Source organism: Serinus canaria, chromosome 14, assembly GCF_022539315.1.
Source record: "Serinus canaria isolate serCan28SL12 chromosome 14, serCan2020, whole genome shotgun sequence".
NCBI lineage: Eukaryota > Metazoa > Chordata > Aves > Passeriformes > Fringillidae > Serinus > Serinus canaria.
The window spans coordinates 5,148,785-5,163,200 of record NC_066328.1 but is presented as its reverse complement, the minus strand read 5'-3'; the positions used below and the strand labels follow the sequence as shown (position 1 = coordinate 5,163,200).

Below are 14,416 nucleotides of genomic sequence, written 5' to 3'. Positions count from 1 at the left end.
TTACAATTAGGTTTCCTGGGAATCCAAAACATCAGAATCCACATTGCAAAACTGCTATAACAGACACTGTGAAAGGGGAAAAAATACCACTGGAACATAAAATAAGCTCAGTAGGTAGAAATTTCAGACAAAACTTTTTCTCCAAGTTTTAAAATGTTGTCTACCAGAATGAAAAAACAAAGCAAACAAAACCCAGAAATGCATCTGCCAGGGGCATAGCCCTTAATTCTCTGGTAAAAAGGGAAAAGAACTGGCACTAGTGGTGAATGTAGAAGTCCATAAATGGTTGAGTTAATGAACAGACAATCTATGATAGTTACCTGCTATAAAACTTTGAAATCCAATTTAACTCCTCATCTTCTAAGGAATGAGAAGTTCCTACCACCCCCACACACACAAAGTACATCCACTTTTTCCTAGAATGCTTTCTGAAAACCCCAAACTGCTGGAGGCACAGCTACTGTCAAAAAGTAGGCAATTAAACACCACCTTCTCTTCAGGATTATTTCCACTGTAGCTTCATCTGCAAGTCTAGGTGAGAAGTGCAGAACCACGCATGCCACCTAAACTGTTACTCCAAAATACAATATTGTCAAACTAGAAAGGAGCAGGGTGTTGAACAAACTGTAAAATGTTTTGACTCAAAGTGTTGTACAGCAGATGGAGCTACAAGGATGGCCTACAAATAGCCACCTACACTTGAGAACACCCAACAATGATAAATATACAGAATCTATGCCATCAAGGGAGCATCCTCAACTTTTTTCTACTGCAAAATGACATGCAGACGTTCACAACAAAGCAACTCTCCAAGTTTCACATCAACAAAGATTTAGAAGAAATAAATATAATTAGTTTGCAATGCTTATTTGGGTGTCACATAAAAGTTCAAGTTCTTCTCCTGACCAATTTCTATAACTTTGTCACCTTTGCTTCTCTTAAGAGAAATAAAAGCAGGAGAGGGGTGGGGACTGAGAAAAGGCATTTGTTGTTTCACCATATGGCACTGACAAAAGTGAAAATCATTTGTTTCAAACCAGATGCCTACTGGAAGATCATGTGTCTATCCATACTTCCCAAGAAGATTTGGACACTCCTCCCTTTTATCAGAACTAAGTGCACTGCAAGGGCTCCACAGGTTCCCTTTCACCTCCTCTGTGTTCCTCTCTTCACAAAATGATCCATCTGGATGACTGCTGGATTTTCCAACCAGATCCAGAAATGCTCCTAACTGCCTGATAACTTTATTTAGCAAAAGAGAAAATCGGTTTTCCAAATGAAAACTTACTCTCCCCAGCTGAGTAGAAATATTCATATGTTTTAAATTAAGTGCCTACTTTCTCTTCCTTCACAGAAATGAAGGACTTGCATGTGAAGTTTCTGTTGATAATTCCAAAGACTTTGAGAAATCCTGTGTGAGAAAAACCATGGTGTTCCCTACCTGCTCCAACTATTTCACATCTGCCTTGTACATTCTTGTACAGCCTTCAAAAAGTCACTACTGAAATAAGCAGCTACATTCAAAAATAGTTGAATCTACCAAAGTTAGCAACATTATATAACAAACCAACAAACACTAGTTTGGGAATCTTTGGATCAAAACACAGGTTTTCATCTTTGAAGTTCAAATGAGGGATCTGAGAGAGAATTTTTGTAATAAAAATGCTGACATAATGTAAATTTTAGTTTGTACTCACAGGGAATGGCCATCATCATCTAATACCCTTTCATCCCATTAAAGAACACAGAAAATAGGTCTTCAGACATATAAGCAGGTTTTGAAATAACTGACCTATACCAAATGTGTAACAGGCTTTCAAGAAATCCATCAGATGCTTCTAATGAACATCTTGCACACTCCCACAAGTCCCAGGCTGGAACAGCTCCATCACTGACACTCTCCTAGTGCTGAGGAATGCAGTGGGCACAAGGATTCCCATGGCAGTGATATAAACAACAGTGATATAAACACAACAGTGCACATAACTTTTATAAAAGCGCAAGCAGAGTTTTGGATTCATGAATAACACAGGAAAGATTTAATAAATATGTTTTATTTTAATCCAGAAGTAAGATATTGGAGGCCCAATTTTGTTTGGGCAAGACATTCTTGGCCACTTCTCTACCCCCAGCCTCACATGTGTATGCTGAGGGCAGAATTCCAAATATTTCAAGAGCTGTAACATCTCCCTTCATGTGGTACCTTCTCATCCTCAACCTGCCCAATTTTAAGAATAGCTTAAAATTCCTGCAGGACAACATAGCGTGGACTTCCTATACTCCAAAACCTCTGTGGAGTATTTTTAGAGGCTCAAAAAAATGCATCTTGTTTCCTTTCAAGTCAGACAGTGGCCCTAAACTAGAGTGATTTATATAGGACAAACTGAGAATTAAGGGCCAAGTTTCATAAAGAAATTTCTTAAAGAAAATTTCATTCATGACAAAAAAGTCTTGTCCAGAACATTGTTCCACAAGTGTCCATAAATACAAATAATGTGTGGAACTGGGATAAGACTGAGAACGGCGTCCATGTTGTGTAAACTAAAAAGGGAGATGCATGACATCTGCAAATCAGCCACATGGAAAAGGTTAAATACTTCTTTGCCAGACTCTAAAAGTGAAGTCATCAACCCAAAGAGCAATTCACTGTGTCACTGCCACTGCTTGGCATCCAGCAGGTACTTGGAAACATCAGAGAGATCATGTCCAACTGCACAAGTCCAAGAAATGAAGTGCCAAAACCAAAAAAGTAAAGCAAAACTGCATTGCAATACTTTCTGAGAACACAATTCCACCAGGAAAATGCTTTTCTTGGGATGAACATCCTTATCTTAGCAGAACATCAAACTAGCTCTTCTCCTTAGGTAAAGATCTTCTCTTTCCTCATGGGCCTGTCAGGTTAGGTGTTCAGCCATGATCTTCCACAATTCCTGCAGGAGCAGAAAAAATACATACAGACATTTTCTCACATCAGTAGGTTGCAAATATGAAAAAATTCCACATGCTCACTGTAAGACAAGTTTTAAGACATACTCTATTCCTCCATCTATAGATAGTATCCATCTATGGATGGATACCAAATCCATGTCTGTAATTTCCTGAAACAATTATTGGAAACAGAGCACTACAGCTGATTGCTTCATTCTTGTAGCATGATTTAAAAAAATAATGTGGGTTTAGTATAAAGTAGTTTGTTTTAAAATAGTTTGAAATTAGCCCAGTTGTCAGAGCATGGTGCTAATAATGCCAAGGTGGTGAGTTGGATCCCTGTATGAGACCATTCATTTAAGAGTTGGATTCAATTGTCTTTGAGGGTCTCTTCCAACTCAGAATATTCTGTGATTCACTGATCTGCATGATCTTGACTGATAATCCTGCTAATCCTAAGTATTTTGACTGATAATCCTGCTCTTTTTTCTTAGCCTGTGTTGACAAATGGTTTCAATAATGATGGTAAAAAAAAAAACAGCTGAAGAAATAATTTACTAAGGAATCAAAGTTTCACAAATGCATGGCTTATCTAAACACAAACCTCCTTATCAATCCTACAGACAACAAGGATGAAAAATCCTTAATCACTTCATTTCTTTATTATGTATTAATATATGCTTTGTCTGCTCCCCAGATTAAGCACATTATCACATACTCTTCACCATGACATCTCTGAATTGTGGCAATAGACTTAATGATAAATAAAAACATAGGCATTTTAAAAATGCAGAGATTTCAAGGGTCAGCAGCCTTCCTCAAAGCAGCCAGGGAATGAGTTTACACATTTATCTACAATCCAGGTTACTTTTGTGTACTTTTAAAACTTTTAAACAAGTTTTACCCTGTGTTATGCCTGAAAGTATCAGCATTAAGTAAAAAAAAAAATCAATCTCATGAAGTGGCTCCTGTCACCTCACCATGCATACACACAGTATGTTCACAACAACAACATAATTTCTTGGTACTAGATTTGCTATCCAGTGCAAGATTTGCATCTCCTCTAAAAAGATTCATTAGAATGGATTGTTCTAGAAGTCTGCTAGCTGTTACCCTGCATAATATTCCTAAGAGCAGATAATTTGGAAAAAAATGGAGAAAGAGAACCATAAGTGCTTGAGACATAATTAACCAGAAATATGGTATCTGACATGTTTCTCAAAAACAGAAGTTTATAGCTAATTGACTTCTTCACAGATATTAGAACATTATGGCCTGAACTCTGAACTGGGAAAGGAATTACTGAAAGTGTGAAATGAAAGCTCTCCTACAAGAAAATAAATGAGAAGAGATATTGGTCCCATTTTCCAGTTCAGTCATTTTACAAAGTAAGAGTCTCTTATCCTTTGAGGAACTGAGTACAATCTCAGCCACCCTACTGCTGGTGACAGAAAATCAGTTCTGCCCCAGACAAAACCAGGACATGTCAATCTAGTACAGATTATGTAAGCACAAACAAGGATCATTTTAAATCAAAAAAACGAAGTGGAAATGAAAGATAATGTTTATTCTTCTGTTCTTCCTTCATGTTCCATAAACAGCTGATAACTAATTTGAGATGATTAGCCTGACACATTACATTTATTTTCATGAATGCCACTTACCAACTGCTCAATCCGTTCATAAACAAGGAACTGGCAGAAATCAGCCTTAATGGGCTCCACTGTATATTTCATTTTTCCATCTTGGAGGTTCTCCAGATCATTTAGAGTATTTCTAAAGTGACTATAGGCTTCACATGTAATATCCATATGTCTTAAAGTGAAGTTCAGCCTGGCAAAAGAGTATTTCATTTAGAACATCTCTCCTATATTGGCATCTTAAATAGGTGTGTAACTTCCCTCAGCTAATGAAAAAAAAAAATCAATCTTCTCAGCATAATTAACTCCCTTCAGCAGCCAAAAGAATGTACACTCCCCATTCCTGAAAAGCAGAAAAGATGTTATGTCAGCATTAGTACACAATAACTCTTGGATGAAGTTTTCCGTTGATTTTAGGGCACTTTGCCACAACAGAATCATTGGCTTGGCTTCCTGGACAAACACCTGGCAGCAAACCACAGGAAGAGTTATTGCTTACATATCTCTAGAGATTTAAGCAAAGCCTACTTGTGTATCAGCTTATGAATGGACTCCAACACACAATTACTTAAAAACATTCATTGATTCCTTGAAAGCAAACAAGAGAAACTGTTCGAGAGTTGCTCAAGCTAAGAAATAAATCCCCTAATTCTTAACCATTTGATTCCACTCTGTGACCTCAAAAATATACAGCAAATGTTATCAGGCATGATATCAATCTAGCCACCTATTTATCCTTCTTTGCACAGAAGGTATCTCAGGTGAGGCAAAGGTAGGACAACAAAAGACAAACTCAAACTTAAATTCAAATTCTGAACTGATAAAAATTAAGCATGTAGGAAAAAAAAGTGAGCATATGCTGCAGCCTGTGATCATCTGATACAATGAAAATCAGAAGCCAACCTTTAATTAAAGCACACAAAGTGTTTAGTGTTTTTAATATTAAGTTCTTGATAATACTCACCTCTTTTCCAGTGCTAAGTAAACTGTGCAAGAATTTCTCAAGTTGTGTGTGATTCTATACAGAGTTCTGAACAAGGCATCTGTCAGATCATCATCATAGAACACTGTAAAAAACAAGATTAACAGCATTTGTATCATTAAGGATATAACTTACTGAAGTGTCCATTAAGAAACAACAGGCCTTAATTTGATTACTCAAATCAAACAAGTTTCTTTTATCTAAGTGCAAAGTACATTTTTAATGGCAACAACTGACCCTGTAAGAGAATTCACTGCTGCTATTTATGGCTTTCTTTAAGCTTTCTCTCACAGAATGGGAATAATTTGTCAGACAATTTACAAGCTTTGACAAGAATTCTCTCAGCCTGGAAATAATCTTACTACAAAGCTAAAAAACTCCAGGATATTAGAGAGCAGAGAGCCTTTCTCCTTACAAAAACCCACATCAGGCTATAATTAATTTACCATTATAACTAGATCTCCTTTGAAAGCAGGACACACCAAAGAAAAGGAAGAGCTACAGCTTGCAACATCTGTTCTCATAATTGCCAATTCAGAATGTAAATATAAGTGTTTAGAAAAGAAAAATACAGGCAGGAACACTTAAGGCAGAGCATTGGCAAATCAGGTAAGGATCTGACCTATTAGATTTTAAAAGCAAACTAGGTATGTTTAAATTATTACTCATAATGCTTGAGTGTTTGATTGAAAAGCTTACTGTTTGTACTTCCCTACCATCAGCTGCCATGATCACAGAACAGTGATCAAGCAAATCAGCAATCTCTTCTTCAGACCAGCTATAAGGAGCTTCAGGATCTGGAAGAAAAAATACAGCTTTGGTGCACATGATTACATGTCTCAAATGACTGGAGAAAAGGAACTCCTTAGCTCCTGTGGGCAGCTGCTACTCCATTAACAGAGCACACCACTCAAGGAAAATCAAAACCTCCCCTGTTCACTTTCTGAAGTTCCCCCAGTCCTCTGCTTCCCCTGTGTTATGTCCAACCCTCCCAAGGTTGACTGGCAAGCAAAAGTTTTCAGAATTCACAATCCTATAGCAAGATCACAGCTTTAAATACATTAAAGGAAGCACACCTTTAAACAAAACCCCATATAAGTTTTGATTAATCTTCCTATTTTATCATGCTCTTAAAATATTATTCTTCATTAAAAGAATCTTTACTTGAAAGTCTAATAAACTTAAAACCTTTTCAACTGGCAGTATCAAATATTGTCATTAATCAGAATTTCCTTTGAGGCCCAAGAGAGGTTTTTGCATATGTAACACCAAACACCATACCCAATCTAAAAGGAGCCATTAAAAGCACCTACCAGTGCAGAATTCATCTTTCAGCCAATCCACTTCTTTCACTTTAATTTCCCCTCCTGGGGGTGAAGAAAGATCCCATCAGTCACAGATGGCCTTTCAGAGAGCACCTGGGCTAAAGTAAAGAGTCAAAATCTGACCATACAGCACCTACCTCCTGGCTCCAACAGGTGCTTGTTTAATGCAACATTTTGCTCACACATGGCCAGGAGATCTTCACCAACATCTGGAAAAGAAGTTAAAAGGATATTAGAACCAAGAATATTTTGTATGGGCCATGTGTGCCTCTCAGACTAATACTCAAGGTTTCTCTCAAGCCCATGAGATAAAGGAAAATTCAGAGCAACTCTATCCACTGATGACTGCTTCCCTAGAATCCTTCTTCCTTTTGTCTTTCAGTTCTGAGCAACCCTTGGAGAAAGAAGATAGTGTGTCCAGATTGAAATAGGTAGCGTAGTGTAGGAATCTATCTTGAGTTCACTGAAACATATCTTGCTTTTAAACTCTTGAGCTTTCTCAGCCCCTTGAGAAAGTTCCTGTTATTTTTCAGTAAATAACACAAATTTATATGCACTAATAAAAATTATTAACTATAACTGAACAGATGAGTCTGAAAAATATCAGGATGAAAACACTGCTTTGGCAAGTTTCATGAAAATATTTAACTGAAAAAACTGCCTCACCTGTGCAATAAACTCTCTTGGCAACTGTTCCCATGATGATGCTGGTAATTCCAGTGCCACCTCCAAGCTCCAGCACAGAGCAACCCCTGAACGTGTCCCTTTGAAAGAGAATGTAATCAGCCAGAAGGAAGGCAGCACGCCAGACCTGGGGACAAGGGAAGCACTTAAAACTGAGCCAGCTCTGAGCACATCCCATGAACATCAGGATACTACAAGGCAGAACACGTACTTGTTTACCAACGTCTTCCAAGGGGGTTGCCATAGTGTGTTCTGTGGAAATGAGAGAGAGCAGAAAAGAATTACCTCAAAGTTGTTTTGTTCAAATCAAGTTCCACTTAGTGGCAAGTTTGAAACTAAGGCTGTGCTTCCCTTCATATATAGAACTAAACACTCTTCATTCTACAGAATGGTGGATAATGCCAAACACCCACTCTAACTAAGGAGCACTGAGTTCTCTGTGGAATACAACTGCCCAAAGCCCTTTCAGAGAAAAAAAGTAAATTTTTATTTGCAATATCACAGTATTGTGTTCATTATTTTCTTTCACTTAACAAACTGCTGTTCCATCTCTAAAGAAAACCTATTTTTCTTTTGTTTTACTGAAATATATCTGTCACATTTCTCCTGACTGAAAACTTATTATTTACCTATTTTAACAACATCACTGCAAGTGCACTCCTGCTCTTCATCTTCAAAAGCATCTTCCTTCCCTTTCATCAGAATTACAGGGCACACAATATCCCTCAAAAGATCCTCTGCTTGCAAATCAGAGGCACTTCGAGGTCTTCTAACCACTTCCAAGTCTCCATCCTCATCTAGCAGAGCTCCTACTCCTTCACTATTTAATTCTCCTTCTTCTTTCAGGTCACTCCTGTCCTTGTCACACAGCTCATCTCCACTTCTGCGCTGCTGTTCTCTTCCTGTGGTAATTTCTCTCATGTGTTTCCCAGATGCCAAATCTTCTGTGCTCCAAAGGAGTTTGAAATAGGACAGGAACACTGTAAGAACACAGTGTGGGGGGAAAGGTTAAACACCAGATGAGGCAGAACCTGTGCACAACTTCCACATGCATGAGATTCTGGTATGCATTACATATATTAAAAATCTAGGGAGTAAATCATGATACAGCTAACTTGAAATACAGTTTTACTTGCTATGAAGAAATACTCCTATTATTAAGTTCTGTCAGCAGAAATTAATGAAGCACTTTTGCAGTCCACTGGCTGATTCAGCATCTACACGACAGGTAAGTTTATCTGATTTAGTAATATTTATTTTAACTGTTGACAGTAATTTAGTAATATTTATTTTAACTATTAGTCTGATTTAGTAATATTTAGTAATTTAGTAATATTTACTTTTAACTATTGGCAGAGGAGATGCTTTCTTACACCCTCCAAAAGTTCTGTTCATAAAAGTTCAAATTAAGTTGAAAGCAGAATTCAATATAAGTTACAATTTGTTTATTTTGGTTAAGATTCCTATCTGGTAAGAAAGAAGCACGTTCTACTAAAGTGCAAGTTGAATTTTTGTTTGTTGCTTTGAAAGTCTTTAGGAATTCAAGCAACTTCAAGCCTTGAAATTGGCTCAGTATATAAGAACAGAAACAAGTGCACAGAAGGCACAGCTGAAATTTCTGTAATTTTTTTGAAGTGTTCAAACTGATTATTCAAAGAGATTAAATGACTGAAGATATTCTTAATGACCAATTAATTAAAAATCTTTTGCAACAATCACTCAGTGACATCAGCCTCTATTAAAATTTTAAGTTATTAAAACATGGACCTTGCAATTTTAATTACAGCAATCTGTACTGCCTGAATACCACACATAAGGAAGAACAGACATTCCAAGGGAAGAGATGAAGTGCTTGCCACCACTGCTTTCAACAACTGCACAATTTATGGAGTTCTATTCCAGTTTCTTTAGTAGGCAAGATGTTCCAAGGTGGCCTACTGAAATCTGTCAGAGATTCCTCTCTAGTGAGACCATTTTTAGCTGGATCTAATAAAATCTTCAATGCCTGTCCTAGCATGACAAATTTTTAAAGTCTCCACTGTTTGCATGATGACCAAGTGAACCTAACTGGAATAGAGGATGCCATCAGTGAATGAAATGCTTTGTTCTCCAAGTCCCTTCTGATCCTCTGCATTTCTACAGCATTCAAAAGGTGGAAAGTCAAACTGACTCCAAGGGGAAGAGACTAGATCCCCATAAATGTCCCCAAAACACAGCACAGTGGCCGTGGTAGATTGTTATGGCACTAAAGGCTGTCCTACTACAATGCAATTCTTGTCTCAAAGACCAGAGGAATGTCCCAGACAGAGCTCACTGAAGCAGGTAGAACACAGTCTCTTCCTTCTGCTGAAAGGTTCTTTGCACCAAGCACAAGCACAGCTAACATATCAAACAGCATGAAGACCCACCACAACATTAATTACCTGGGTTTTGACATGAACAGGGTCAAAATTATAATTAATTTCCTTGTCAGGCCTACTTTGATAATTTTTCACATTGTCACACACCAGAACAGCTGCAGAAGTTACTCTTTGGATGTCACAACTGGGTTTGAAAAAACAATTAACTTCTGTCACAGCAGGACTTTTGTACAGAACATTTTGCCAGAAGCTTCAAGGTCAGTTCCCTTGACAACTTTATAGCAACCTATGAGCTGGCAACCAGCCAGGGGCATTTGCCAACTCATTTCCTCTAGAGCCTTGACTCTTCAAATTCTATGTCAGTTTCAGCCTATGTTGCGTGTTCCTGTTGACATTTTTTTTGAAGCAAACACCCTCCCCCCCCCCCCAAAAAAAATCAACCCCACCAACAGAAAAAAAAATCAAAACAAAATAACCCCACCACGTAGCCCAAAGAAAGCTGTTGTGCTCCCCTGGAATAGATGGTGAATCATCACATAAACATTTAATTAAACTTGAAAAATTAATCACTTATAGTTTATATTTTAAACTTTAGTTACACTATTTAAAACCCCTGGGTTCTCATCTTTTGTTTGTATATAAGAAACATCACAACCTTATTTTAAATCATGACTCCCAAAGTGCTATACTGACAATTCTGCACAATGAACCATTAAATTAAACCTACAAGTGAGCAAACTTGGCTACTTTTTCTCAAAAAGTAACTCAAAGTTTAATTTTTAAGACAAGCTGTCTACAAGTTTTAATTTTGGAGTTAATTTCATGAGGATAACACAGCTAGCCTTCTTTCTAAAGACTGAGTAGGAGTGATTCTGCTTATAGCTGGAATAAAATATGGAACTATTAATATCAACCACTTAAGAGGAGGATTCAGCCTTCCAAAGATCTGAGTACAGTTAAAACACTACAGTTAAAACAGCTCCATCAGTCAGCATCCATTACCTGGCTGTCCAACTGCATTCAGTCGTACCATGAGGTGTCTTTTGCTTGGGCAGTGCAAGTGGACATCAGACAGCACAGTGTCACTTCTAAACGTGGGGTTATCCATCTCCTTCTCTGCTAAATCTCCCATGGGGTGCTGGGGAGAGGAGCATCTGCAGTGCTCAAACAGCCCTTATGCACTGCTGCCACAAAGGGATTCCATTCTCCTCCATTTACAGGTGCCCAGTAAGTTTTGCTCACCAAGGGAATCTCAGAACATCGTTTCTGTGAAGGTGAGATCGTGCAAGCTCCACCACACTCCAAGACAAGTTACTCACCAGGATATTCAACCTAAAACCAAACACAGGCAGCTTTTAGTGGTAGCCTGGCACTGTCTGAACATTGCCCCAGCAGTATTTTAGATTATAAAGACCAGATAACACTGTTCCATAAAGTAGCAATGATCCAAGGGTCTCCCACAGGATCCTCAAAAATATACCTGTTAGTAGCTCCATGGCAGCCACTCTGTATTTTAGGAAGAGATGCTAATTTGCTTGTGTTACAAACAACCTCCCCTGAAAAAAACCAACTGTTACCATGACTGCAGAGAATTACAATGCCTAATCAAGGTTTTCAAAGGGAATAAGGCCACTTCCTGTGTTGGCATTACCATCTTAAATGATTATAGTAAATTTGCTATTATCCAGTTGTGCTTGAACAAAATCACGGAATGGTTCAGGCTGGAAGGGACCACAGTGGCTCATCTGGTCCCACCTCCCTGCTCAGTCTGGAGCACAGGATCGTCTCCAGATGGTTCTGGAGTATCTCCAGTGAGGAACACTCCACACTCTCTGTAGGCAATCTGTCCCAGTGCTCGGTCCGTGCATGGGGAAATTTTTTCTCACGTTCAGGTGGAGCTTCCTGGGCATCAGTTCCTGCCCTTTGCTCCTACCCCATTGCTGGGCCCCAGGGAGCAGAGCCCGGTCCCTGCTCTGGGCCCTCCCTTTGATGTTTATACTCGTTAAGAAGGTCCCCTTCAGTCACCTCTTCTCAACTTCAGCCTTTCCCCGTAAGAGATGCTTCAGACCCGTGATCAACTTAGTAGCTCCCTGCCGGACCATCATACCTATCCACACCCACAACACTCCCGCCTTCAGAAGCAGTCTCTGCATCCCTAGCAGCGCACTTCTGTTAACTCTGCCAGCTCCAAACCTGCCCTGTCCCGGCGGGGCTCGGCGCTGGAGCCAGCGCAGCCCTGCCGGCAGTGCCCCGGCACCGGGAGATGGGCGCGGGGGGCTCCGCGTCCTGCCGCGGCACCGCCGGAGCCTCCGCGGGGCTCAGCGCGGCCGGCCCAGCCTCCGCGGGCACGGCTAGCGCGGGCGGGACCCGCCTGCCCCGGGTCCTCATGGGGGGACCCGCCTGCCCCGCGACCCACGGTGGCACACGCCTGTCCCCACGATGGGACCCGCCTGTCCCGCGTCCCCCGATAGGATCCGCGTCTTCCCGGCTGGACCCGCCCCTCCCACTTCTCCCCGCTCAGGTCCCGCGTCTCCTCGGCGGCTCTCCCGCTTTGCCCCGCTCAGATCCCCCCTCTCCCCCTTTTCCCCTCTCAGACCCCACCTCTCCGCTTTCCCCCGCTCAGATCCCGCTCCTCCCCGCTCAGATCCCACCTCTCCGCTTCTCCCCATTCAGATACCCCCTCTCCCCCTTTTCCCCGCTCAGATCCCGCTTCTCCCCTCTCAGATCCCACCTCTCCCCCTTTTCCCCTCTCAGATCCCCCCTCTCCCCCTTTTCCCCGCTCAGATCCCCCCTCTCCCCCTTTTCCCCGCTCAGATCCCCCCTCTCCCCCTTTTCCCCTCTCAGATCCCCCCTCTCCCCCTTTTCCCCTCTCAGATCCCCCCTCCCCCTTTTCCCCGCTCAGATCCCCCCTCTCCCCCTTTTCCCCGCTCAGATCCCACCTCTCCCCCTTTTCCCCGCTCAGATCCCACCTCTCCGCGTCCCCCGCTCGGGTCCCGCCTCTCCCGCCGCTCCTGCCCCTGCCGCTGTCGCTCCTTCCGGCTCCTTCCGCTGACGCCGGTGCCCGGCGGCCCTCGCGGGTGCTGCGGGCCGTGGGGTGCCCGCGGTGCTCCGGGCTCGCCTGTGTTCGAGAATTACCCAGCGCTAAGCCCCGCTGAAAGCCTGCCAGGGAGGCGGGCAAAGGCAGCGCCAGCCGCGCCAGTCAGGCTTGCGCGGAAGCAGCCGCAGGAGATTTAACACGCGCTTCCTTCTCCTTCTCTTGCTCGGAGATTCAACACGCGCTTCCTACTCGCCTTCTTTTATCAGTTGTTTCTAGCATCACTTGCCCTGTCTCTGTTCTTCTGTAATGCCATCCAAAATCTACAAACGGCTTGAAAACAAAGCGGGAAAACCTCTGCGGAGGCAAAAAGGCGTTTCTGCCTTAGTCCAATTAATGTCACAATTCTAGTAGCACAGTAAGATTAGCTGGAGCAGCAGCTGTTAGGGAATTGGGGGTTTAGTTGCTTAATTCTGAAGAGTTTTTAATTACATATAAACCAGGTGAAATAAACAAGACTGAGTTAATCAGTGAGTGAAAGCATCATAGCTAGAGTCTTTGGCAGGCTTTACCAACAGAAATTCACCTTGGAGTTAGACCAGAAGATTTTAGTATCTACATTTTGGACCATGGCGTCTTAGGCAGTCGTTTCCTAGCTGCAGTGAGAGCTGGCAGCTGGTCTGGCCCTGGGGCTGTGTGATCAGTCCAGAGGGTGCAATTTTGTGTGGGCACGGGACACATCAGCAGCTGGACATGCTGACCTGCCCTCTGTGCAAAATCACAGACAGAGGTGTGCTCCAAATTCCCATCTCTAGTTCACCTAGTTCACCTTCTTGGCAAGTCTGCAGGGGCTGCTGAAGTTGTTCTATCTTTCAGCAGGAGGCTCTTGTTCAAAAGTGGGCATTTACATATTAATTACTAGTCATATGATGCTAATGTCAATTGCTAAAGATGATCCTTGTATTTTTCCTGAGTAGTAGGAAGTATTAGTCAATGACTAAACAAACCTTGGAATGTAATTTATATTCTGTATCTATTTCTAGATGTCTCCTTCTCATCATCTGCCTTCCTCAACAAAGGCTAATAATTATTAAAATAATTATTAAAAGAAGGAAATAATCTTTCCCTATTTTTACAGTCAAGAGTTTTGAGTGGCAATGAAATGGAAAACACAGAAGCCATTCACATATCTCATTGCAGCTTCTGTGGGGAATTTTATTGGATGAATATCTGACAAAAATGCTTTGGAGATTTGTCCTCCTTTTATCTGTCTCCTGTGAAAGAGCAGAACATTATTTTACTTCCCATGGTGATACACTGCCACATAAATTATTACTGCAGTCTCTCTCTCTGCTGGCATGTTCTCACTGCTATGGAGTACTAAGCAGGCAAAGCAGATTGTATTTGTCACAAAATCTCACCAGTCTGCAGCATGAGGCACTTACAGGTACACAGGCTTAGTA

The 14,416-nt window shown here is 41.2% G+C and overlaps 1 protein-coding gene across 8 annotated transcripts; it reads right to left on the bottom strand.

Annotated features, from left to right (window-relative positions):
- Positions 1-2,038: 2,038 nt before the first annotated feature.
- METTL22 (methyltransferase 22, Kin17 lysine) lies at positions 2,039-13,051 on the bottom strand. 8 transcript variants are annotated; one of them, XM_018916035.3, is made up of 12 exons: positions 12,889-13,034; positions 11,400-11,475; positions 10,922-11,251; positions 8,189-8,539; positions 7,771-7,811; positions 7,542-7,686; positions 7,013-7,084; positions 6,864-6,917; positions 6,267-6,347; positions 5,533-5,635; positions 4,593-4,761; positions 2,039-2,930 (listed from the first exon to the last, which is right to left on the bottom strand). In XM_018916035.3, exons 3-12 carry the CDS (start codon positions 11,049-11,051, stop codon positions 2,895-2,897), a joined length of 1,182 nt encoding a protein of 393 aa, XP_018771580.1. In that variant the 5' UTR covers positions 11,052-11,251; positions 11,400-11,475; positions 12,889-13,034; the 3' UTR covers positions 2,039-2,894. The 8 variants fall into 8 exon arrangements, 7 of the variants coding, with proteins under 7 accessions (XP_018771580.1, XP_050836189.1, XP_018771579.1 ...); XM_050980232.1 differs by lacking the exon at positions 12,889-13,034 and adding an exon at positions 11,571-12,163 and having other exon boundaries at positions 11,162-11,251; XM_018916034.3 differs by lacking the exon at positions 12,889-13,034 and adding an exon at positions 11,571-12,162.
- Positions 13,052-14,416: the final 1,365 nt, after the last annotated feature.